General features: G+C 43.1%; 1 protein-coding gene across 1 annotated transcript in view; it reads left to right on the forward strand.

The window, feature by feature from the left end:
• Positions 1–26,279, forward strand: part of LOC126235444 (uncharacterized) — a 449,334-nt gene that overhangs the window by 116,116 nt on the left and 306,939 nt on the right. The window contains exons 7-9 of the mRNA XM_049944167.1: positions 1,473–1,655; positions 10,919–11,092; positions 20,424–20,570. Coding sequence (XP_049800124.1) covers positions 1,473–1,655; positions 10,919–11,092; positions 20,424–20,570 — 504 coding nt within the window. The remainder of the gene's footprint in view (positions 1–1,472; positions 1,656–10,918; positions 11,093–20,423; positions 20,571–26,279) is intronic.

Below are 26,279 nucleotides of genomic sequence, written 5' to 3' on the forward strand. Positions count from 1 at the left end.
TCCTACCAAAATTTTATAACAAGTCAAAGAATTATACCACCTTATTGAACTGAAATATTAGCAACTGAACTGAATTTACGTTCCTTTGTCGGGTTTTCTCTAAACGCTTCCCGGCGGACGCCGAGGAAGTAGACGGGCGCAGATTCCGGCGTCGTTGGCCGGCGTGGCGAAGACGTGGCACCTGGACGTTCCAGCTGCGTCGAAGTATCTTCCGGGCGGAAGTCCGCGGCGGGTCGAAAGACGCCTGCTTCCTTTTCTTCCGGCTGTTTAACACGGCGGCTTCAGTCTTCCTCCTCTGATTCCGGAGTGATGACTGGCGGCCGTTGGCAATCCCTGATTGGCGGATTGTGATATCATAGCGTGACCATCCGCGCCGGAAAAAGCCTCGTGAGCGTGCGTAGTTCGGGGCTGATTGAATGTTTGGCGGGAACGCCTCTAGCGCCAGCTGGCGGAACGCGCCGGTACTAAGTTGCCGGCGTCGGTTAACTCTGCCGCGGTAGCCGACCGTTGCGTTTGTGTGGCTGTGCGCGCCACAGCAGTATCTGTTCTGAAAGATAATCTTAATTCGATTGCGCGCATTCCTTACAAATACATTCATGATCCAAGCACGACTCACGACCCGGCTTCACAGCGTCCCTAAGCCAGTACTCTTTCTTCTAGCTTTCAAACTTCACAGAAGTTCTTCCGCTTCCCTTGTCGCACTAACTTTCCTGGAAGAAAGGAGACCTGGCTTAGCCATAGCCAGGCGGATTGTTTCGACAATGATCTGGAGGTAGGAGAAGGCGTACTGGCGAAATTGTCAGTGAGGAGGGGGGCGGGTGGGGGGGGGGAGAGGCTCCTGAGCTGTGCTTCAATAGCTCAGAAGATAGAGAATTTACGATATTGCATTGCCTGTGTTATTCTGATTATGACGCAAAGTTCCATTGCATGTCCAATGGATAACATAGACCCTGCAGTATCGTATTTATCTACCAATACCGGGCAAGTGACTTTCAAGTACAGCGTCTGACCTGTACGGAAATGGATGTACGAGTATAGGTCGTAGACGCGTGATTGAAGACATATGGAGCTTTGGATTTGGCCGTGAAGCGTGCACGAATAGCCAAATGGTAAGGCGGCCGCTCGTGATAAGCGGGAAATTCGGGTTCGAGTCCCGATCGGGCACAGAGTTTCGTTGTCGTCATTCCATTCTACAGCTGATGGTGATGCTTATTCGCAATTGCGAATTTATTTGGTGGGTAGAGAATTTGCCTGTGAAAAACAGCAGTCCTGAGTTCAAGTCCCGTTTAGCCACGCGCTTTTACCTTGCCAGGAAGTTTCAGATCAGCGACACTCTCAAACAAAAGCTGCTAATAAAACGGCGTATTCATAACAGACCTAGATAATGCAATCTTCACAAAAATCCGCACTCAGAAGGTACTAGGTATTATCGGGGATCCCACATTTACTCACTCATTGCCTTGAAATTTCAGGTAAGTCAGTCACTGAAAGGATTTGAGATGTACGCGGCTACGATACCTCTAACTGGCACGGCGAAGACGAACAAGCTCCTGACGACGAAGGGCAACCGCGCAACGCTTCTGGTCGCTGAAAAGGTCCAGGGAGCCGTGGTGTCAGCAGATGGCGCTGAGGTGATGGCGCTCGACGCTCAAAAGGTACAGTGCAGCACACATATCATTAAACCGTACGTCTTGGTTATTTCTTCCCTTTTTTCTTATGATGTACATTGTAAGTCTCACGGGAACTGCATAACATTTCGTTTCGTTCTCACATAAAGCTGAAAGAAAGTATAACGAACCTAAAGTAAAATAATGCTAGCTGGTTTTGTTGTGTAGCTCTCTAGGAATGCCCCAAGGCTCCGTCCTCTCCTCTCCTTTATTTCCTCTGTACTGTCGATACGCTCCTTCACCATTTCACCTCCTTCAGTATGCTGATGATACCGATTTCCTCGTTCTCTGTCCTATACGCAAGAAATCCCAATGAGCTCTCCACATCCACTTCAGTCAGATAACCTAACCAATGGATCCTGAAGATCAACTCTTCCAAAACCCAGGCAATAAATATAGAACGAACCACCTGTACCTTCTGGCTCCATGACTTCTACCTTACTATTTATGATCGTCCTATACAGTTAACTAATACACTAAAATATCTTGAATTAACCATCGACGCAAATAACTTGGAAACCTCATCTACTGACCATCCAACAGTAAGTACACGATAGACTGAATTTACTAATAAGCCGGACTTGGCGGCTGCACCCCTCCACTGCCCTCCACACCTACAAAACCTTGATCTGACACATCCCTTCGTATGCAAATTTTGCATGGGTATCTGCGCCACCAAAGTTCTATAAGTACTTGAACATCGTGCACTCCTCCTTGCAAAAATGGCTCTGAGCACTACCCACTACAGGACTTAACATCTGAGGTCATCAGTCCCCTTGAACTTAGAACTACTTAAACCTAACTAACCTAAGGACATCACCCACATCCATGCCCGATGCAGGATTCGAACCTGCGACCGTAGCGGTCGCGCGGGTCCAGACTGTAGCGCCTAGAACCGCTCGGCCACTGCGGCCGGCTTTCACCTTGCATCATGCGCCAAATTTATATAAGTACCTTCTAGCATTGAACATCATGCACTCCATCTTGCTTTCCGCATCCGTTCATCTTCCTTCACACGAATCCTTTGGCAGCTCATCACATTCCCAGCTCTCCTCAATCACATTCAAACAATTTACACCACCTGAGAACTTGACTCCAATGTTCCTATAGTTTGCTCGCTAATTTCCAATCCTTGTACGTTGCTACGCCTCTAGCGATACATTCCACCAAGGCTACACTTGCAAACCCTCCACATCCTCTTCCAAAGAAATTTCAACACTCTCCACCTCCCAGACCATGAATTCCGTCCAGTCATTTACCCATTCCACCAATCTTCAATCCACCCTACCATTCCACCTAATCAGGGCTCCCTTTCACTCCCTATATTTCCCTACGCCTTTCCGCTTCCCCTCTTCAACCCCTGCTCCCTTTTCCCCTTCAGATTATAGGTTCATTGATAGCCCCACCAACTCCTCCCTTCTTTTCTCCCAACATCCACCCCTATTCCATCGATACCACACACCAGTACTCCATCTTTACACTACCATTCCATGACCCTCCCACCCTCCTCAAAGACCAACCTTTTCCACTTCAACATGGGACTACCTATCCCAGGGCAGGTTCTCACATTCTTACTGAAAGTGAGGTGTGTTTTTTCAGATCAGAGTTTTTTAATTTGTGTTTTAAATGTACTCTTATTGTTTCTCGTTTTACCACTTGCTGTTACTGTTTTAAATAATACATTAATAAAACGACAGTATTTACTTTTATAAGTACAGCCCTAACTTTCATACTTCAATTTTTTTAATTACATCTAAATATCTCAACTTTATCTTAGTATTCTTCATCTCAGTTAGGGCTTGTCAACTGGCCGAAGAGCGGGTTGAATCCCCGCCTACACCCACCAGTTTGGAATGAAAGAACTAAGGGTGCATGTAATCTGTCTCCAATCGTGATTTACATTTTCCGTGTGTAACGGTACGGTGCAGTGACCGCTACTGAGGGATACTGAAGCCGTTGTTCTGCTTTGTCAGCATGGGATTCCGCCTTGCATGGGCGTTGTAGGTTAGAGTGTTCGACGAGGTATAATGGAGTTCATCAGAGGAGTAAGGTTCTTTGGTTGGTTTGTAGATTAATGGGACTGAACTGCACGGTTATCAATCCCTTTTTTTGGTCACACAGGTCTCGGGTTAAAACCATAATCCAAAAGAATCCTATTGGTTGAAATCCGGGAAAGGAATAAAATTCGATAAACTAACTGATGCAGAAACCAAAACTAAAAACATTAACTGAAAAGATAAATGCTGTAGAAGGCGTTAAAACGATATAGCAGACGTCCTGGCTGGATGATCGCTAGAGTAATAAAGGATGAACCAGCCACTCTGCAACACACCAAAATCTCCAGCCTGAAAACAAAATGCAAGAGAAACACAGGAAAGACAAACACCAAGTCGAACAGACAGCACCAGTAGGAGCGAGGAAGAATTGAAATGCAGGTAGCTTGACGGCCTGAAAGATGAAGATGTGTTTCCCACCCTTAAAAGAAATGATAAAAACCCACTTCGAATGTCAAGAATAGAGAGAAACAGGCGGAAAAGGGCCGCAGGATGAACTGAGTCTTTTGGGACTAGTGATAGATCCATCTGAATCTGTGGTCGGGGTATAGACCATGAAGGTGTATGTGAGTGGACTTGTAGGAGAGGTGGTAGAGGGAAAGTGATAAGGGGCTGGACACTGACTGCAGTTGTAATTCCCGATCTGAACCACCATTGTAGGAGATGGATTGCCATGTTAGGGGAAAGGAGAGAGTGAGGATGTTTAGGTGAGCTGTGAATGTGAGCTATGTAATTGGCAAGCAACTGTTGTTGCATGATCTGCCATGAAGGAACCCCAGCTTTCACGAGTAGACCGCTCACAAGGCTGGTTCGGAAAGTACCCGTCGCAATTCGAACTTTGGAGAGGTGTGTAGGGTCCAGCATCTGCAGTACTGAGGGCGATGCTGAACCATACGCCAGGTTCCCAATGACAAGACGGGACTGTGCAAGGCCTTTGTACACATGAAACAGTGTAGGGCGATATGCACCCCAGTCGGTGCAGCTCAGACAACGAAGATTGTAAAGATGCTGCCAAAACTTCCTCTTCAGCTCACGAAGATGGGGAAGCCGAGTTAAGTGGGCGTCGAAAACCAGTCCTAAAAAGCGATAAGAGCCCACTAAATTAAGAAGATGGTCATAAAGTTGTGGGAGAGGGTGAACTGTACGACGGCGACAGAAATTCATGACACAAGTCTTGGTGGTTGAAAATTGAAAGCCATGGGTGAAACCCCATGACTCGGCCTATTGTATGGCACCCTGCAGTCGACATTCAGCCACACTAATAGTATAATGGTAAAAGGAAACGGAAAAGTCGTCAGCAGGTAAGAAGGGTGACACGAAGGCCCCGCAATTGCTGTGAGACCATTAATGGCAACTAAAAAGAGATGGATGCTCAGTACAGAGCCCTGTGGTACCCCTTTCTCTTTGGTGTGGTGGGAACTGTGTGAGGCACTGACTCGAATTCTGAAGATGCAGAGCAACAAAAAGTTCTCTACAAGGGAGTGCGCCGTGGAGACCCCACTCATGTTATGTACTGAGAATTTGGTATGCTTTCATATGGTCAAGAAAGACGGCATATCGGTGACGACGGCGGAGAAGGGCGGTTCAGTTTCAGATTCCAGTTATAACAAGTTGTCAGTGGTGGAACGACTTTGGCGAAAGCCTTAGGACCGAGCCAAAAAGGCTCCGAGACTCAAGAAGCCAACGCACCATACGTTCAACCAGCTTACACAGAACGTCCTGAGATTAATAGGAGGATAGCTATCCTGATTTAACGGGGCCTTACCAAATTTTAGCACTGGAAAGATTATACTTTCTCGTCATTGTGATGGGAATTTGTTGTCGCTCTAGACACGGTTGAAGATGACAAGGATGTGGCGCTGCTAATACGTTGATAGATGGTTAATCATTTGAGGATGGATGCATTATGGCCCAGGAGTTTTTTCGCGACAATGTGCAAGGGCACTGAGAAATTCACACTCACTGAACGGGCCATTGTATGGCTCAAGATGCCGTGTAGTAAAAGATAAGCGGTTTCGTTCCACCCGCTGTTTTACGGTACGAGAGGCGAGATGGTAACTGATACAGACGTTCAAGCATAATGCTCAGCAAAATGCTCTTTGATTGCTTCTGGGTCTGTTTAGACAGCTCCATTCGTGGAAATCCCAGGTATACCTGCAGGATTGTGATACTTGTAGAGGCGCCTGATCCCAGTCCAAACCTGGGAAGGAGAGGTTCAAGTTCCAATGGTGGCGACGTACTGTTCCCAGCACTCCTGCTTCCGTCTTTTGATTATCTGATGGACCCAGGCACAGAGCCATTTGAAGGAAATGGGATGCTACATTGATGGGTACCACTTATGACGTTTGAGGACCCTCAAACGATCTCTAATCGTCACAGCGATTTCCACTACCGAGACACTGTCTTCCACCTCTGGCAACCTGAGGAACAAGCGATTGCCGATTCAGCTGTAGAAACCACGACATCGATGGTGCCATGCGATGGAGATCCAACAGTGATAGTTGAGCTGAAAGCATCCCACTCAGCCTTGGTAAGAGATATCTGGGCAAGCGTCTAGGTGAGTGGCTTCGGAGGAGGGATAAGAAAGACTGCCACACAAGTCGCCACGAAATCTCCAGTATAAAGATGGTAGAAGGCCAGAACTGCAAACTGAGAGATCAGTGGCTGAGTATGTGTCATGTGCCACACTGAAATGATTAGGGGCACTTGTACTTATGAGGCAAAGGTCGAATTGAGCTAGTAGATTCTCGATATTGTTACGATAGCTAGTAATCTTGGCTCACCCCTATAAAGGGTTAAGTGCACTGAAATCACCCAAAAATAGGAAAGGTAAAGGGTGAAGTTGAGAAATTAGTGCAGCCAATACATTTTGTGGTACTTCAACATCTGGAGGAAGCTACATGTTGCAAGTGACACCCTGTTACAATCATTACGATTTTCGTAACATCCCAAGTAGCCACGAAGGGTGAGGGTCTGGGTTTCCAGAAGGGCAACGCAGAGAGCAGGAGTGGCTGAGAAGTTATCGTAGCTCAGTCAGGCAGGGGGAAAATACGATGCAATTCCACTACATAATGACACTTCCTGTAATCTGGGAAGGTATGAAGGGACCAAGGAAGCAGTTTACACCTCAGGGTCATCTGTAGCTTCTGGTTGAGTACCTGTATCTATTACCATCGCTGCTGAGGCGTCGGCGAGGTCTAGGTGCTTGGAGGACGCTAATATCTCCACCTCGTCCTCTGACGCGAAACTGGTAGGGACTGTTAGTGTGGGATCCACTGGAGTTTCTTGTTTCTTACCAGATTTCTTCTTTATCTGTTCGCCTCTCACTCCACTTTAGGGGTTGCTAGGAGGGCTTCTGTGGAGTAGCTTCAGCGACAGGTGAAGAGTGTGAAGCTCTTTGACCAGCAGCATGCCTCGTAGAGACTCATCACCGACGAAAAAGGCGGCCGGCCGGAGTGGCCGAGCGGTTCTAGGCGCTACAGTCTGGAACTGCGAGACCGCTACGGTCGCAGGTTGGAATCCTGCCTCGGGCATGGATGTGTGTGATGTCCTTAGGTTGGTTAGGTTTAAGTAGTTCTAAGTTCTAGGGGACTGATGACCTCAGAAGTAAAGTCCCATACTGCTCAGAGCCATTTGAACCATTTGAACTGAAAAGGCAACAAGCATGAAAGGTTCAAATGGCTCTGAGCACTATGGGACTCAACTGCTGTGGTCATATGTCCCCTAGAACTTAGAACTACTTAAACCTAACTAACCTAAGGACATCACACGCATCCACGCCCGAGGCAGGATTCGAACCTGCGACTGTAGCGGTCGTGCGGTTCCAGACTGTAGCGCCTTTAACCGCTCGGCCACTCCGGCCGGCTAAGCATGAAAGGCCGCAGGCGATCCACGGTAATGTTTACGTAGTCCAAGGCCGTCGTACGGCCCTCGATTACTGATGTGTCGGCAGCTGGGCCAACACCTTGTAGATAGAGGTGGCTTAATGCACGCTAGACTAACGCAGACGGGCGTGAAGTACTGGAACATAATACGTAATTAATGCTATGAAGAAAAGTACGTAGCTGTTATTATACTTATCTTTAATCACTCATTGTGGTACATCGCACAAAGGAGACTTTAATTACAATAACTGTAAGGCTAATGGCGCCTTGCTAGTTCGTAGCCATTAACTTAGCTGAAGGCTATTCTGTCTCTCGGCTAATGAGAGAGAAAGGCTTAGTCCGTCTAGTCGCTAGCTCTGTCGCCCGTACAACTGGGTAGAGTTCGAGTCAGTCTCTCGAGACCTGCCTTGTGGTGGCGCTAGGTTTGCGATCACACAGTGGCGACACGCGGGTCCGACATGTACTACAGGACCGCGGCCGATTTAAGCTACCACCTAGCACGTGTGGTGTCTGGCTGTGACACCACAATTACTAACACAGGACCCATGGAGACCGTAGTGCACGTCCCCCACAACATAATACTGCCTCACCACTTGAGTCCGTGGCGATGTGCGTGTATCGATGAGATGTTCTCCTGCACGACGGCATCTCCAGGCGGGACCATCGATCTGGTGTAACAAGAAACATGATTCATTTGACCATGAAACACATTTTTATTTACACACAGTCGATTATCGCGCGCTTCCCGCTATCGTAATTGATGATGTCGAGTGAACGTGGGAAAACATCGGGGTCGATTTCTGTAGAGCCACATGCTCAGAAACGTTTGCTCAACAGTGTGATCTGGAACACTTGTGCCTGCACCATATCTGTGATAAGGTGTGGACATCCAACACCCTATAGCCTACACGTAATTTCATCATCCTTCAACCACTTTCCATAGGTAAAAACGACAGTAACACGCAAATGGCAGACTAGCTCCTCCGTTTCCTAGGTGCTCCTTCCTAACAATCTGCCGTTTGTTGAAAACGCTTATTTCAGTCAATTTCTTAATTTTTGGTCCATAGAACGATTCCCCTTTCGTCTAACCTCCACTTGTGTACTTTCATTACCGCGTCACGTGCCTGCTACACCAACGAGCAGTGTTCAGTTTCTGAGGGCATTGGGACTCCAGCGTATATGACTGTCAGTCGCATGTGATGCCATCGATGGTGTTGGTTGTGGACGACGTAAAGTTATTTGCACTCTTATTTAACCTCTACAGGCACATATAAGACAAACATTTTCTCTTTTGCTGATGCAACACTTTACATGTTACTGTCATTAGAAGTACTAAATATACTGATCAGAGCTATGCATGAATAAGCTATCATTAAGTAATTACAGCTTTTAACTGTGTAATTATTCAATTACAGGCAGTAATATAATTCTTCGAGCCTGATGTGCCCTCTGTAATGGTCCAAGGCCTGCCATGTCCTCAGAGCGATGTCCTCACTCAAACACGAAAACAAGCATTCATGACGTAAAAGCAAATAGTTGGACGTTTCAACTGCAAAAGGTGTTATGAATGTAAAACAACCATAACTCAAATATCTGAAAATTAAAAGGTTTGTAGTTACAAGCTGCAAAAATCTGCTTACCGTGCAACAAGCCCTTCAACTGAGAGGGTTCCATTTCGAATGAAGGATGATTACGATTTAACACCCCATTGATGAAGATGTGATTAGGGCTAAAGCACAAGCTTGATTGAAGAAAATGAGGAATGGAATGTTCGATGCCGTCCAGAGGTCGCGGTGCCATATCAAAGTCGGCGACGTGAATCGATACCACAGACATTACCGGGGCTTCCCTGCAAACCGCAACGACGTGTGGGAGGCGATACAGAAGACCGCACCTTATAACAGTGTATTTACTTTTGTTCATTAACTTACAGCTGTAATCGGCGATGGTAATATATTTGCAGAGAAAAGCATATATATTTTTAATACCTTTACGGGTCAGGAATTTTACGACGACTGCGTGCAGCTGTTCCTTGTTGAATCGTCTGATCAGTCAGAAGTTGCTTTGCAGAGGAGGTTAAATGACTATTGAAAATATAATTGTTTTTGGATAGATCAACATGAAGTTCCTAAGGGACCGAAGTTTATCATGCATTTACCAGTAGAATAAGGTGCGGAGAAAATATTTCGCCGTATGCAACTTCCGTCCGATTTCGACGAAACAATTCGTGAAATGCTCTGAAGCTCCAGATACACGTCGCGCAATATAGATTCTCACATAAATCTACTGCTATTCAGTATGGCGCTTTCACATTACACTAAAATAATATTTTTAAATAATAATAATACGGTGGCAAGACATGCGTGTCCGACACAAATTACAAGAGACAGAAGAGTGAGTAACTGCTCATCGAGAATATCTCGTACGTCAAAAGAATGTGTAAAAGTGTTCTTCTTTTGTCCGCCTTTCGCGCAGCGGCTTTCAACGTCAATAGCTCGCTGCATCTCTGACGGCGCTTTCACAATAAACACGTCACGTCACAGGACGTTCGTTTTTTACATTCTCGCAACGTTATTTGCTAACTGTAGTTGTTGCCGAGTGACTGCTCGGCTAGTGAATGATTTACAATGGTAGGGCAATCACATAAAGCTACAACCTCCCACTAAGCAACATCAGCGACCTCGCTCTGAGGTCAACATAGTGCTGAGCATGCAACAACTCAGCCCCAGTTCGAAACCTCAGCTACAGCAGTCACCACCATCGCCCCGGACCAACGAGTAATTAGAGTTTGAGATGAACTTGATGAACTTGTAGTGTTGTTAATGATGAACTTTGTACTTCAAGAGATCAATTGTTAATAAGCTCATCTAGAGATGCTTTGCTAGTCAGGACAGTTATAAATTATCCAGTACTTCTGTGGCAAAAAATTGTGTCCATATAAATTTTTTATTAATTTATGTAATAAAAGAGCTAATATTTCATGTATTCTGGTGTGATGAGCCTTCTAAGTGAGCAATCAAAGAACCCGCAGTTGTGACCAGACGAAAATAGTTTCGCCTGATCATAACATTCCTTGAAAGGAAGTGTCGGCATTTGTCTTAGGCAGTTTAGGGAAATAACAGGAAACCTACACCATGGTGGCCGGTCGGGGAATAGAGCTGTCTCATCCCAAATAACACTGTGCCATCATACTCGATTGTCGCATCGCAGCAGTGGTGGGAAAGTACACGGTAGCTAACTTTGTAAGACAGACCACGCGGTGCAGTCAGGTGGATAGGAAATACAACCAGGCATTTACCTTTGGTGTCCTCAGGACGGGAGCTCTGCGACTTCGCTGACCTCTCGCAGGGACGTGTCCGCTGCAGTGCTGTCGGCGGCGGCGGCGCAGGCTGCGCGGCTGGCCTTCACGTACTTTCGCCGAGCGGGCGTAGGCGTAGCCTTCCAGCAACTCGGCTACGTCCTCAACAGTGACGTCATCAGTGTTCAGGTAGACCACAGGTGCTCACAGCGTTTATATATTATACCGGGCAATGCCACAACTTACTGATATCAGTGCCTCTTAAGTGCACGAAGTACCGGCTGATCACAAAGTCAGTATAAATTTGAAAACTTAATAAATCACGGAATAACGTAGATAGAGAGATACAAATTGACACACATGCTTTGAATGACATGGGGTTTTATTCGAACCAAAAAAATACAAAAGTTCAAAAATGTCCGACAGATGGCGCTTCATCTGATCAGAATAGCAATAATTAGCATAACAAAGTAAGACAAAGCAAAGATGATGTTCTTTACAGGAAATAATATGTCCACCATCATTCCTCAACAGTAGCTGTAGTGGATGAATTATGTTGTGAACAGCACTGTAAAGCATGTCCGGAGTTATGGTGAAGCATTGGCTTCGGATGTAATCCCAAATCCAATAGTCGCACGGACTGAGTTCTGGGGACCTGGGAGGCCAAGCATGACGAAAGTGGCGGCTGAGCACACGATCATCACCAAACGACGCGCGCTAGAGATCTTTCACGCGTCCAGCAATACGGGGTGGAGCGCCATCCTGCATAAACATCGTACGTTCCAGCAGGTGTTTATCAGCCAGGCTGGGAATGATGCGATTGTGTAGCATATCGGCGTACCTCTCACCCGTCACGGTAGCAATTGCTGACATTTTGCTGTCCAGCGCCATCTGTCGGACATTTTGTGAACTTTTTTTATTTTTTTTTTGTTCTCATAAAACCCCGTGTCATTCCAAGCATGTGTGTCAATTTTTACCTCTCTATCTACACTATTCCTTGGTTTATTAAGTTTTCAAATTTATACTGACTTTTTGATCACCCGGTAGTACCCCATGTCATTCCAAGCATGTGTGTCAATTTTTACCTCTCTATCTACATTATTCCGTGGTTTATTAAGTTTTCAAATTTATACTGACTTTTTCATCACCCGGTAGTACCCCAAGTCATTCCAAGCATGTGTGTCAATTTTTACCTCTCTATCTACATTATTCCGTGGTTTATTAAGTTTTCAAATTTATACTGACTTTTTGATCACCCGGTAGTATCAAAGAGGACTCGGATACGTTCGCAAGTTTTCTTCATGAACGAGATTTGGAGAATAAATCACAATAAATGTCAATAGTGGGTGGTGGAAAGCTGTGACAAGTAACTGACATACTGACCATATCCCAGACCATGTTGGAACAGTGACATGTGTAGTTAACTTGCAGGCTAGGCAAGTGATGGTATCGGTCGTTGTTTGTAGAATGTTACTTGCCATACTACTACGGATAGTCAACTGCAACAATAAATCACATCTAATCGCCCAAAAGAGAGCCAATAACTCGAGATCTAAAACCTCTCTCATTGTGATACCATTCATTGTCGTGATTATATGGAAGTTGTCTGCAACGCCTCCCAAAGCCATCACATCTGGTGTTTTCCTCCATGCCGCTCGACAGTACTCACCCGACAGGCTGCTGTTACTACAGTGATGTTTAATATTTCCATGACTGTAAGGCGACCACAGCGGACCCCTTCCGAACATATTAAACTTTTCCACGTCAACGACAGCATTCCAGTGGCCTATCCATGCTGAGGCGATTGTGGTATCTTTCCAGTGGAAGACTAAGGAATGACGAGCATGGGACCTTTCCAGCCCGCGGCAGGTCCACTCCCGTTCACTTGTGACGTCGGTGCCATTTGTTACGTTATATACAAAGAAAATTTAGATATATATTTTACATATTTATATTTTTAAGTTATCAGCATGAATTTTTCTTTTGTTAGAGCATGGTTATTTCTCTTAGGGATAGTATCTTTTCTGATCAGTTTTACTTACGTGCATAAGTAAATATGAAACGGGTTCTTGAAGGGCCGCAGTTATTCATGTACCAACTTTAGATTTTGAACGTGATGACAAAAATATAGTTGCCGTTCACTGAAATGAATATAAATTTGTTAATTTCTATTTATTGATTGCAAAGCAAGGCTCGAGAGAATTTCGATTGTTGCCGTGGAGCGGCCAAGATAAAACTTACTGAAATCATGGAATCTGTATAATTTAAAAAAATGAACTTTAAGGTAAATTAATTATCCGTTGCAGTTTAAAAAGGTTCTTACAACGAAATCTCTCGCATTTACAGTTACTGTTAACACTGAAAAATAAATTAATACATCGGCGCGTAATAGCCGACCAGAGGCTGCATCGGAAGATGAGCTTCCCGCAGCGCAAATTACTGAAAAATGCTTATTAAAAATAATTAGCCACTGCCAGCATTTGAGGTGACAACTATTACAAGGAAATTCATTTTTTGATAACAATAATAAGTTTATTTCAGAATAATACAGAATAACTTACATAAAATATGTGTAGCCGCTCAATGGCTGCCTTCCGTATCGCGAAACAAAACAATGTGTGTCCCATAAAGTACGTCCTTCCTCCTCGGCCGTACAATCGCGTCTCTTTCGATCCTTTTTTATTTTCATAGACATTAAATAAAGATGCTACTCTTAAATTATCGCTGCATACCAGTTGTTTCAAGAACATTAACTGTATCTTTTGTACCAATTATATTCATGAAATATGTAAACTACGGTTTACAACCGATAAAAATGTCAATATTTATGTGACGTACCGTCACACACTCCTGCAGCGTCAAGGCAATACTGCGGACAAATAATATGCACTCCGTTATAGTCATGCGAACGAGATGGCAGTGCTCACGCGCCGTATTCCAGTGGATACTCGAATACTATCCACATCTGTGCATTGATTCCATCCACCCATCAATAAATGAACAGAAATACTACGGACAACTAATCCTTTTTTACCAGAGATGTCAATTCACAGTCAGCTGCCCATTAGATTCGACGGGCTACGTTGGCTCATTGCTTCACAATACTCTCCGTTGGAATGCTGTTCACCGTATTTGCTTTGATCTTACTCGTCACACAAGAGGGGAAGCTGATGTTGCTACTTGTAGTCCATCTCTTTGTAAACTGCCACTTATTCCTGTTACACCGTCTCATACATTCTTCAAGACTAGATTCGTTCGAATCGTTTCTCCTTCGTGCCTCGGCTTGTATAATCTCCGTCCGAATAGGCCTTGCAAGGCCCATCTGTACCGAACGACCGCAGTGTTTTCCTCAGCCGGCATGCGTCACAGGATTCGGATATGGAGGGGCATGTGGTCAGTAGACGGCTCTCCCAGCCGTTGTCAGTTTTCCTCTTATCAGATTCGCTACTTCTCGATCAAGTAGCTTCTCAATTGACCTCACAAGAGCTGAGTGCACACAGCCCGCCAACGACGCTAGTCAGAGCGGATAGTCACCCACCCGAGGACTAGCCAAGCCCGACAGTACTTAATTTTGGTGATCTGGCGGGAACCGGTGTTACCACTGTGGCCACTGACTTCAGTTTTTATAAATGTCACTAAATATAAGGTGTTGGATGTCATTCGAAAAACAGAATGCGCAACACAATTTAACGACCACTTTTTAGAAAACCCGTGAGTATCTCCAGTTCCGGCGTACAAGAGTGACATTTGGCTCAAAGGTGCCTCAAATCTTCCTCCATAATGGTGTAATAGTGTGACACCCTGAGGAATCACCCTCGGACTCGAGGACGCCTCCAACAAGAAGGAGTCGACATATGAGCAGAAAAGACCTGAGCTCAGAAGTTCATGTGACTTGTAACTTGGGATAATGATATCACATTGGTACCGAATTTCTCCAAACTTCTGCCCAACCCCACCGTGGACGCGTCAAATGGTGGAAAGGTCGTCACACGCTCTGTTACCCACATTTCATCCCTTCTTTTGACATCTCTGCGGTAGAGGTCAGAACGGCGACACTCAGCATTGAAATCACGCGTTTTTTTATGTTTTTTTTTTTTTTGTGAGTGGACGGGGAAAAGATTTCAGACACATCGCCGCCCGTAACTGACAGTAAAAGTTCTCATGAGGTGACATAAAGGGAGTCAATTAAGCCACTCGGGAGAACAAAGAGCAACAGGACGACGTTCTTGAGAACCTTTGACGAAGCTTTGACCCTATAAGTTTCAAATCCTCTCTAAGGACATTGTGGGGCTGCATTCCCACTGATCGCATCGTTTGGACTGTAGCACGACCACAGGTTTTGCTGTCGCGTACAGGTTGGACCCACTAGGGACCGTTTAGAACCATTATATTAAATTTGAACGTGATCCCAAGCAGCAAAGGGTTCTTATGCTTTACAGCCCTCACGAGAACCCGTGGCGTTATCACGGAACGGTGCGACATTAACATGTGCGTGAATAAAAAGGGAAATGACCCTGTAAGACCTCCAGTTCAGCAATTCCAATTCTTTGCCTGCCTGCAGGTGTCAAGCATTACTTCGCAAGGTGTCTCCGTAAGGGTACATCTGTACATCTTCAAAATTCTCAAGGAATGTGGGCGCGAGCCACCGAGGGGATTGCTAAACCGAAGGAAGGCGGGGACTTTAGAGGAACCCTTTCTCAGTTTATTCACGCCCGTGTCACTGTCAAGCCCTTACATGACCAAGCGACAGGAGGGCGTGAAGCGGGTGGGCCGTAACAACGTAAGCTCCCTTTGTTTCTTCGGATCACGCTCATATTTTGTCGAATAGTTTTGAAAGGTCTGTAGTGTTATCAACCTAAACATAAGAGCAAAATCTGCGGTTGCACTGCACTCCAAAGAGTGGAGTATCTTTAGAGAGAGGTCCAATCTTATCGGGGTATCAGCATCGTCGAAGGCTGTCAAGAAAGTCCTCGTGTTGCTCGTCGCTCTGAGAACTGTCCTTTTCCATTGCGAAGTGCGCTGGAATCAACGCCCTAAGGAAAGGTATGGTTTAATTGACGCCGTGTATATCGCTCCATGAGGACTTCTCGTGTCGATTCTGAGCGGCAGTCTGCTTGAAATCGTTTGTTCGGCCACCCATACCAAACTACTTGAGTTCAATTGTAACTGTCACCGTTTTGACCACCATCGCAGAGACGTCAAAAGAAGGGGTGAAACGTAGGAAAGGGTGTGGGGTGTGTCGACCTTCCTATCGTCTGCACGTCCACCGTGGCTCTAGAGAGAAATCGGGTGAAATTTGGTACCAATGTGACATCACTAATCCACCTTACAAGTCACATGAACTTCTGACTTCTGGCCTATTTTTCGCATGTGTCGACACCTTGCAGTCTGATGCGCCTTAAAGCCCAAGGGTGACGTCGCAGTGTGTCACGCTATTGTACCATCACAGCGTAAGGTTGTAGACACCTCTGAGCCAAATTTCAAACTTATGCATCGCAATGGGAGTCAATTACGGTGTTTCGAAAAGGTGGTCATTTAATTTTGTTGTGTGTACTGTTCTTAGAAGTATTATATCGCTATCTACCACTAGTATTTTGCAGTGGAAACGGTGAAGTACGGTATCAGTTTGACAACATATAAAGCACAAGAAACATACGAAGAAGTTCATAGTAGCAAGGGGCTTTACAGGTTGTTTAGGATAAAGATTATTGTGGGATTATTTCTGAACTGTAAGAGGTAATGTTCTGTATTGAATTTTTCTCAGATAAGTACAAAAGACATGAAATGAGTAAGTACTGAAGAGCATATGCGGGGAGAGAAGCCTATGTAAGACTCTAGCCACATTAAGGGATATGATAGTGGCATGTCTACTGTGGTATCTAGGAATATTTAACGTGCCGCTGTAGGGACCAGTAGAGGGTATAAACTCGTACCTGCAGTTGAGATTCGAATTATAATCAAATATGGATCTTGAAAAATGTCCTCAACAAATACGCTCTTGTAAATAAAGATTTAGACTCATCAAATCATCATAGAATGAAGACCCAAAAAACTGGTACACCTGCCTAATATCGTGTAGGGCCCTCGTGAGGACGTAGAAGTGCTGCAGTACAATATGGCATGGACTCGACTAATGTCTCAAGTAGTGCTAGAGAGAACTGAAACCTTGAATCGTGCAGGGCTGTCCATAATCCCGGAAGAGTACGAGGGGGTGGAGATCTATTCTCAACAGCACGTAGCAAGGCGTCCCAGATATGCTCAATAATGTCCATATCTGGTGAGTTTGGTGGCCAGCGGAAGTGTTTAAACTCAGAAGAGTGTTCCTGGAACAACTCTCTAGCAATTCTGTCACAGTGTCTTGCTGGAATCGCCCAAGTCCGACAGAAGGCACAATGGACTTGAATTGATGCAGGTGATCAGACAAGATGCTTACGTGTCAGCTGTCAGGGTCGTTTCTTGGCGTATCATGGGTCCCATATCACTCCAATTTCACACGCCCCAAACCATTACAGAGCCTCCACCAGCTTCAACAGTCCCATGTTGACATGAAGGGCCCTTGTATTCATGAGGTTGTCTCCATAGCCGTACACGTCCATCCACTCGATACAATTTGAAACGAGATTCGTCCGACCGGGCAACGTGTTTCCAGTCATCAACAGTCCAATGTCGGTGTTAATGGGCCCAGGCGAGGCAAGCAGTCATCAACGGTACACGAGTGGGCCTTCGGCTCCGAAATCCCATATCTATGACGTTTCGTTGAATGGTTCGCACGCTGACACTTGTTGATGGCCCAGCATTGAAATATGCAACAATTTGCGGAAGGGTTGCACTTATGTTACGTTTAACGATTTTCATCAGTCGTCGTTTGTCCCGTTCTTGCAGGATCTTTTTCCGGCCGCAGCGATGTCGGAGATTTGATGTTTTACCGGATTCCTGATATTCATGGTAGACTCGTGAAATGGCTGCACTAGTAAATCCCCACTTCATCGCTACTTCGGAGATTCTGTGTCCCGCCACTCGTACGCCGACTATTACACCACGTTCAAACTCACTTAAGTTTTGGTAACGTGCCATTGTAGCAGCAGTAACCGATCTAACAACTGCGCCAGACACTTATTGTCGTCTACCCGCAGCGCCGTATTCTGCCTTTTTACATATCTCTCTATATGAATATGCATGCCTATACCAGTTCCTTTGGCGCTTCAGTGTATAACACTAACTATAACTATGAAAGTAATTGAAAAATTGAAGAAACTGCAAGAAAGTGATCATGATTGAACATTTCAGTCAATTCTGTAAGGGCACCTACTTGTAGTAATTTCATTAAGTGTTTTGAGAGATGTGTAGGTAACCCACTTTGTAGACAGGTTACCTGCTATGAGCATGCGTGGCTCAGTCTGTTAACCTATTTAGAACTCTGAAATCCAATAACACACAGCAGTCACGTCACACATAAGGCGACGTAGCGCCTGCTGTCTGCGCACCTCCATATGATGAATCACCTTCTGGCCTGAAAAGCGTGCAAAGAAATAGCCGAAGCATACTCCTGATACTAGTGTTTAGGAAAGCAGTAGTTCACAAAGACTGGCCTCCAAGCTGAAGGTAGAAAATCTAAAAAATTACACATCTAATTCGTTGTACATTGCGAAGTCCACATACCATCGTGAAAAAAGAGAATCTTCAAATAGTGGTAAGGGATTACGAATAATGCTCATACACTCTGGTTCAAATGATTATTAAATTTTTCGTGGTGCTGCCGTATTGCCCTAGCTGCTTTACGGTTTCGGAAGGTATTTTTTTCCGTCGTCACAACTACTAGAAACTGGGTGTTTTTCTCACCAGACGCGTTTCGTTTTATGGAAGTAAAGCATCATCAGTGGCCTGTAATTAAACACATTTACAACTTGACTTGTTTTATAAATCGAAAAACAGTTCGTTAACCATTCGAAAGCAAAAACCGACAATTTATCAACGAACTGCTTTCCGATCAGACGCGTTTCGTTTTATAGAAGTAAAGCATCGTCAGTGGTCTGTAATGAAACACATTTACAACTTGACTTGTTTTATAGATCGAAATACAGTTCGTTAACTGTTCGTAAGTAAAAACCAACAGTTTATCAACGAACTGCTTTCCCATCTAGAAAACAAATAAAATTGAAAATATCGTTACTTACAAACCACTGATTATGCTTCGATTCAAGAAAGCGAAACATGTCTGGTGAGAAAAACACCCGATTTCTTGTAGTGGTAACGACAGAACAAAAATACCGTCAGCAAGAGATTGTAATTTCATCTAAAGCAAAGTCACTACTGTAGTAAAGCATACAATCGTCGTTATGTGAAGCACGTGGTATTACAGATAACCACAAAAGAAAGAATTGAATAACAAGACTTTCATGTGCGTTAAAAACTACTGGAAACATTTTACTAGACGAGAGTGTGATGAATTCAGCGGCGCTAGTATTGAGTTGGAATAATGTACTCGTAAACCGATTCTGTATCATGTTTCGGGAACTTACCATCTCACTGGACAGCAAACGTAAAGTCTGAACTTGAATAAATAAACATTAAAGATCTGGAAACGCTGTAAATTATGTTACGCAAGCTGCGCGATTCTAGCCAGAACCTCGCCAAACATTTGTACCACATATTCCGAGATTGGTCAACATAAAGAGACTTCAGGGCTACTTAATATGGTATACGTATTACTCAAACATGGCAGCTCCTCAGCAGCTGGAAGGCGCTGACAGTTAACCATGACAAGCACAAACTAGACTCGACTCGCTTTGTGTCATTCAAACGGCCAGTTCCAGCGAAACTAAAGATACCGCTAGCTTCCCATTAGCTTCCCACCCGCTAGCCGAAGTGTTTCACTTGAGACATCCTTTACAAGTTTGTCAAAAACTGTAATGCTTACAGTGATGCCTGGTACAGCTACATCTTATCAGTGTATTGCAGTTTACGTAGAATACGCAGAAAAAGAACCGCTGCGAAAGTTGTCATTATTATGGGCAACTTTAAAGAGGGAAAGTATTAGGGAAAGACTAGGGACAGAGTATGCCAAACTGATAATATAAGATGCTGGGTTATGTAGAAATGGCCGGCCGGGGTGGCCGTGCGGTTCTAGGCGCTACAGTCTGGAACCGCGCGACCACTACGGTCGCAGGTTCGAATCCTGCCTCGGGCATGGATGCGTGTGATGTCCTTAGGTTAGTTAGGTTTAAGTAGGTCTAAGTTCTAGGGGACTGATGACCTCAGAAGTTGTCCCATAGTGCTCAGAGCCATTTTTTATGTACAAATGAGAAGATTAGCATCAGGTAGGAAAAATGTGGAAGGCAACATGAAACTATTCGAAAGACTGACGAATTAAAAGAAACACATGAGTGGAGAGCATACAATTTTTAAGCAAAACATAGTTCTTTTTCTGCACTGATTCTGATGACCTGACATCCATTTAATTAATATGTATCTTACATCACCAATTAGTGACTGATGAAGGCACAATATTCGTTACTTTTAGATTATCAATTCCTCCACTGACGACGAACGATACGTGGACATCGTGTTGAGGCCGACGTACGGCGGCGTCAGGCGACGGTGCGGGCTTTGGGACCTGGAGAGGAGCGTTTGGGACTTCAGCCTATGCAGTCTGGAGTTCCGAGGCGAGGTAAGCGTCGCTCAGTCACTGGGTTTTCCACCTGCTATGCTCAATCCAGGCGGCTCCTGAAACTTTCTTGAAAGTAAAATGCAATCATTCCAATGTCTCATTGAACTCTTACTAGATATCAAGGCTATTTCTTTTCTTATTTTATTATTGGCCTCTCTATATACAGCATCAAATTATAAGACTGTTTTGGAGGCACCAGTCTTACTCACTCATTCAGTAACTGAGTAATTCAAAAAATATAAATTCAGTAATATGATAATATCTTAATGACCAAATTACATCTAACTCCCGCATCCCCCCTCACACAAAGACACACAGATGTATATACATACACACACATTCACACACACACACACAGAGAGAGAGAGAGAGAGAGAGAGAGAGAGAGAAACAAACATTGGCTCTAATGGCATGAATTTTGGGAAAATATTTTCGTTAGCGAGCACGAGTGGAATTCTGTCTGGTCGTCACAAACCGTCTTGTGGTGTTTATCATTTATGCCTTACTCTTCGTATATAAAGGTTCATTCGGCACCTAAAGATATATTTTTAGCTATAACTCTAGTGCAACACATCTATAATCCATTCCTTATTCCATTCACTCTTTGGATAGTCCAACAACATCGATGTCTAGGAAGTATTCTTTGTTCCGTGTTTTCTAAATGGTCGGTCTTCTCATTGCCCGTCATCCCAGTATGCCCCTTAGCCTATACAAGTGCCATACCATCTAAATGTATGTGATGAGTCATGAGATGAACCAAGTGAACTTTGCTTGCCCTAGACTTTGGCTGCTCAAGATGCACAGATGTAATAAGAACTTCCCACTAGTGAAGGTAAACTTGCTGATACTGAATTTTCTGTTTGAGAAAAGTTGCCAATAAATTATAACCAATGTTAGTCTCTCTCTCTCTCCTCCTCTCTGTCTCTCTCTCTTTCTCTTGTGTGCACTTCATTCGTAGACCTATTACACTAGCCACCATATGATATAGCATACTTCCTCTGTTGTTATATACTAAGTTTTGAAGCGAAGAAGTGATTCAGCTACTATTACGATATGTACCGCTAAAAATAATTTGTTTCGGGGCAGCTATCTATGTCACAAAAATCATCCAATAGACCACGAATCAGTTTCTTTCAAAGTCTATATTCATTCTAAATATATTAGAATATAATCACTCAGTTGCGTAATCGGGTTGGAAATCATTGTAGTTTTCAATATTTTTATTATTTCCCTCGTGGTAGTGTTTGCATTTCTAGTACAATATTTCGTCCCGATTTGCCAAACATTGGAGAATTTGTCACTTGTTCCTGCATCTTCATATCATTTTTTGTTTACAAAAGTCTGTAAGGATAGTTACAAATTTGGCCGTTCTACCTATGTCTTGTTCACGCTTCCATAAATGTATACAAATTAGAATGTACAAATTCAACTCTTTCTCATTGTGTCAAATTGTTGGAAGTAATACAGTTACAACTAACATTCGTAATGCTAATACAGATATTATCATTTTCAATAATCATCATAACTGACATACCCTCCGTTATGAAATACACATTTTGAACAGAAAATCACAAATTTCTTGTTATATTAATTTTTCTGTTTGTGGCCGAGACCATAAATCTCTTAACAAGAATCCAGTAGGAAATTACTGTATTTTAACCGAGAAACGATTTTTTCATTTTTGTATTGTACATTCTGTAGCTTCTAAAAGTAAAGACATACTTCTTTCGAAGCACTTACCTTGCGAATATCAAGCGCTAGTCTACTAGTACCAAACAATCTGTATACTGAATTAACTATATAGCAGAACAAGAAGACTTAAGAGTGCAGATTTGAGCCCCCATTTGTCAAAACCCTTTTACTTTTTGTCCTAAGGTATGAAAACATTAGCAAAGAAGTAATTCTTATAATTAAATGTGAAACAATAAGGCAAAATTTAGAATAAAACGAAATGAATACTTGACGTTCTGCTACTTAGGAAATACTTTTATTACCAAGAAAATAACAGCAACACGGAAAGCTATTTAGCTTTTATTGTTTTATTAGGAAAAAGCAGTCTTCACCAATAAACATACACACTTTCTTGGCAGGTCTATTAAACTGTATTCGAAATGACAGACGGATGTTTTGCTGTGCTTTCTGCCTTTGAAAATCATTTATTTTCTCTGCAAGAGCTTATTTGTTCCTGTAAACTTTTCAAAAGTACCGTTTATTGTCCAGTGATGTTACGTTTTCTGAAACTACTTGTTCATTTTTTTCTCCTTCAAACAAACTCTCCAGGCCACTGAGTCGACGCTGTCCATCTGAACATCTCTAATGAACGTAGACTTCCTACACTCATCGTCTTCAGTAACCTGCGCTATTCATTACTGATTGTTTATGTTTCATGCACTTTTCCCTTTATTGGCACATCGGCTACTTCTGTATACTTTTGCACATATCAGTACGAAATCCATCTTCTGGTGTGAGGTACTACAGACATTTTCCTTGTATATTTTATTTTGTACCGGTAATACCTGCATTGAACCCACGACTCAGATTTTATGTCAGTTTAGAATTTAGTCTGAGACCTACCATTTCAAAAACGGTTTTTGTACATTTGGAACAATTTTCCATCTTCTGCACGTTTTATACAATTTGTATCCATCAGGATCTGAAATATGGTTCCTGATACGTGTCTGAAATCTTCTAGATCCACAGGTACCATAAAAGTTACATCATTTTTATTCATTCTTTCTACTACAACGTCAGAGTTGATTTGTAGGTTGCTTTAGCCCTCGTTTGATAATCACGCGGTATGTCCTCCAATTCGAATTTATATTCTCTGTTTATTGCAGCTGATATCTTAGAAGTATAGATATAAAATTGTTTGCGTTATAAATCATATCAATCTACTGAAGTATTCCTCAGTACTTTTTATGAAAAAATGGTGTACGCCTTCTCTTACACTGATTTTAGTGAAAGTGCTGTATATGCTTAAAGTTCCTAGACACTCCAAGGAATTTTATTGTCTTCGAAGACATCGTGTCATTGACATTTGATGAAGCTAAAACGTTTAAATCTTTGTCAAGTTCATGGCATTTCAAATGACACCTTACTTCTTCTAAAATATTTTCTCTTCTTCCATTACAGTAAGCATTATTTTCCTTCTGTTACGGGCTTTCACTTTATTCTCTGCATTTGCTTACACTTTTCTAGTGTAACTGTGATTTCATTTGCATTTGCTAGAACCATTCAGTTTCTGTTGTCCGAAATTATGTCCAAGCTTTCAGCAGGCTATACCATTTTCTCCGTTACTTATGACTTTTCTGGTTTCTTTACATTTCTCTCTCAAAACAGACGTTGTGAATTTCCTGTTAGCCGGCCGGAGTGGCCGAGCGGTTCTAGGCGCTACAGTATGGATCTGCACTACCGTTACCGTCGCAGGCTCGAATCCTGCCTCGAGCATGGATGTGTGTTAGGTGAGTTATGTTTAAGTAGTTCTAATTTCTAGGGGACTGATGACCTCAGAAGTTAAGTCCCACAGTGCTGAGAGCCATTTTGAATTTCCTGTTCAGCGTATTTCACAAATAAGTTTGTAAGTATTTCTTGAACTATCCTGTGGTATTAGATTGACCTTTCTTGTCATTAAATCTATTTCTTCCGAAGTAGTTTTTTTCCTTCATGACATGAAGAACTACAGCTCACACAATTATCAGCAATTTAATCTCATTGTTTCTCGTCCGTCTCCGTTTTATAATATGGTAATTCATTCTATCTGATTACCTTGTACTTCAGTTTACTTGAGAATCTAACTTTTTCCAACCAAAACAGTCTATTTGACACATATAGCTACGAATATACATGACACAAGCGTCTAAACTTATATGAAATATATATCTATGACACATTTCTTCTTCCCATTATACTCAAGTGAGTGCAGTGTTTGTCCAATGGACCTGCAATGTATTCCTCCGCTCGTAGACATCAATGCTTCAAATAATTTATGATTAATACTGCTGTAAATATTTCACCATGTTCATTGTAGCTTACTGAAGTGATTAAATAAGGACTCAAGTATATTTCACACAATGACAAAAAATTGAACACTATGTACAGCATATAAGCATAAGCTCGATTATAATTTGTTTTACTTTAGTTAAAAAGAAAAAAATGAACTCCCACAGTAAATTTGGCCTACCCTCAACCTCAAAGTAGACGATTTCCACTAATGAATCGGCGAGGAATTTGGACACATGTGAAAAGGGGTTTTCCGAGGGCGTGCTGACAACTACTGCCTTCGAATTTTTTATGTGAAAACTCTTAAACCTTTATAAATAAAACAAACGCTGTTAACATTCTTCATCTTTATTCTGCATGTATACATGTCTGCATCACTCTGCCGCTAAAGGGCTCCGGATTGTAGCTTGTATCATGGCGGTGTGTGATGTTACGGCGTCGGTGCGTGAAAAAAAGCGTGCTGTAATTGAGTTTAGAATTCGAACAGTTCGTCCACACTAGGAGCATCCTCTCCTTCAGCATGAAAATGCCAGATCAAGCGTGAGTGCTGCGACATCTGTAACAATCCGACGCCTTTGGTTCACTGTTATCGATCATCCCCCGTACAGTCCCATTTAGCCCCATACGATTTATGTCTGTTCCCAGAACTTAAGGAACACCTTCGAGGGCTTCATTTTGATAGCAGAGAAGAGGTTGTGGCATCGTCAACAAAGTCAGACGTTCTATAGTGACGGTATCAACAAACTGGTCTTTCGCTGGGAGAAATGTGTTCGTCGTTGATTATGTTGAGAAATAAAGAAGTAGCCATGGCGAATGAAGATGTAGAATGTTAATAAAGTTAGCTTTCAGATAAGATTTTCGGAGGCATTACTTTTCAGCACACCCTGACAAATGTTAATTTTTTGTTTCCTGAAAGTGGACAATGTCCGCCAATAAATTGGCAATTTGATTGAAATGGTATTTTTAAACTTTAATTTATTTCTTTTATAGTTGTTACTCCTCGAAATATTAGTGCCAACATTCTTCGTATTTTACACTTTCTTTTGGATCTCACATTCAAAGGCAGTTGTGACAGGAATAGTACAAATGCTACTAGCAGAACAACAGTTTATATTTCTTTGTAAATTTTAGATTAAAAAAATTACTTATAAGTAGATTCATGTGGACGCGGAAGAACACATAGTGAGAAAAAATAACAAAATGGCTCTGAGCACTATGGGACTTAACTTCTGTGGTCATCAGTCCCCTAGAACTTAGAACTACTTAAACCTAACCAACCTAAAGACATCACACATATCCATGCCCGAGGCAGGATTCGAACCTGCGACCGTAGCAGTCCCGCGGTTCCGGACTGCGCGCCGAGAACCACTAGGAAAAAATAACATGGAAAAGTGGTGGAACATAAGTAATGGGGAGACTATAAAAGTTACGTACATGGCTGAGAAACGAAAAGAAAAAGAAGCGTAACTGAGAGAATAATTGAGTTGTTGTTCAGTTTTTTACAGTGATAAATGGAGATGTACATATGAATGACTGTGGGAAAAATTATTACAGAATTTACTGTTCCAGTAGTTGCCATGAATGAAACGACGGTACTTAATAGGTCACAGGCTGCAAGTTAACTTCTTTGTGTAGTGAACAGCAGAAATAGAGAAGGAGTTTGAGAATATTTTAGGAATATATACGTGCACAGCCAGGACACCAGTCCAG

The sequence above is a fragment of the Schistocerca nitens genome, chromosome 2, assembly GCF_023898315.1.
Source record: "Schistocerca nitens isolate TAMUIC-IGC-003100 chromosome 2, iqSchNite1.1, whole genome shotgun sequence".
In the NCBI taxonomy this organism is placed as follows: Eukaryota; Metazoa; Arthropoda; class Insecta; order Orthoptera; family Acrididae; genus Schistocerca; species Schistocerca nitens.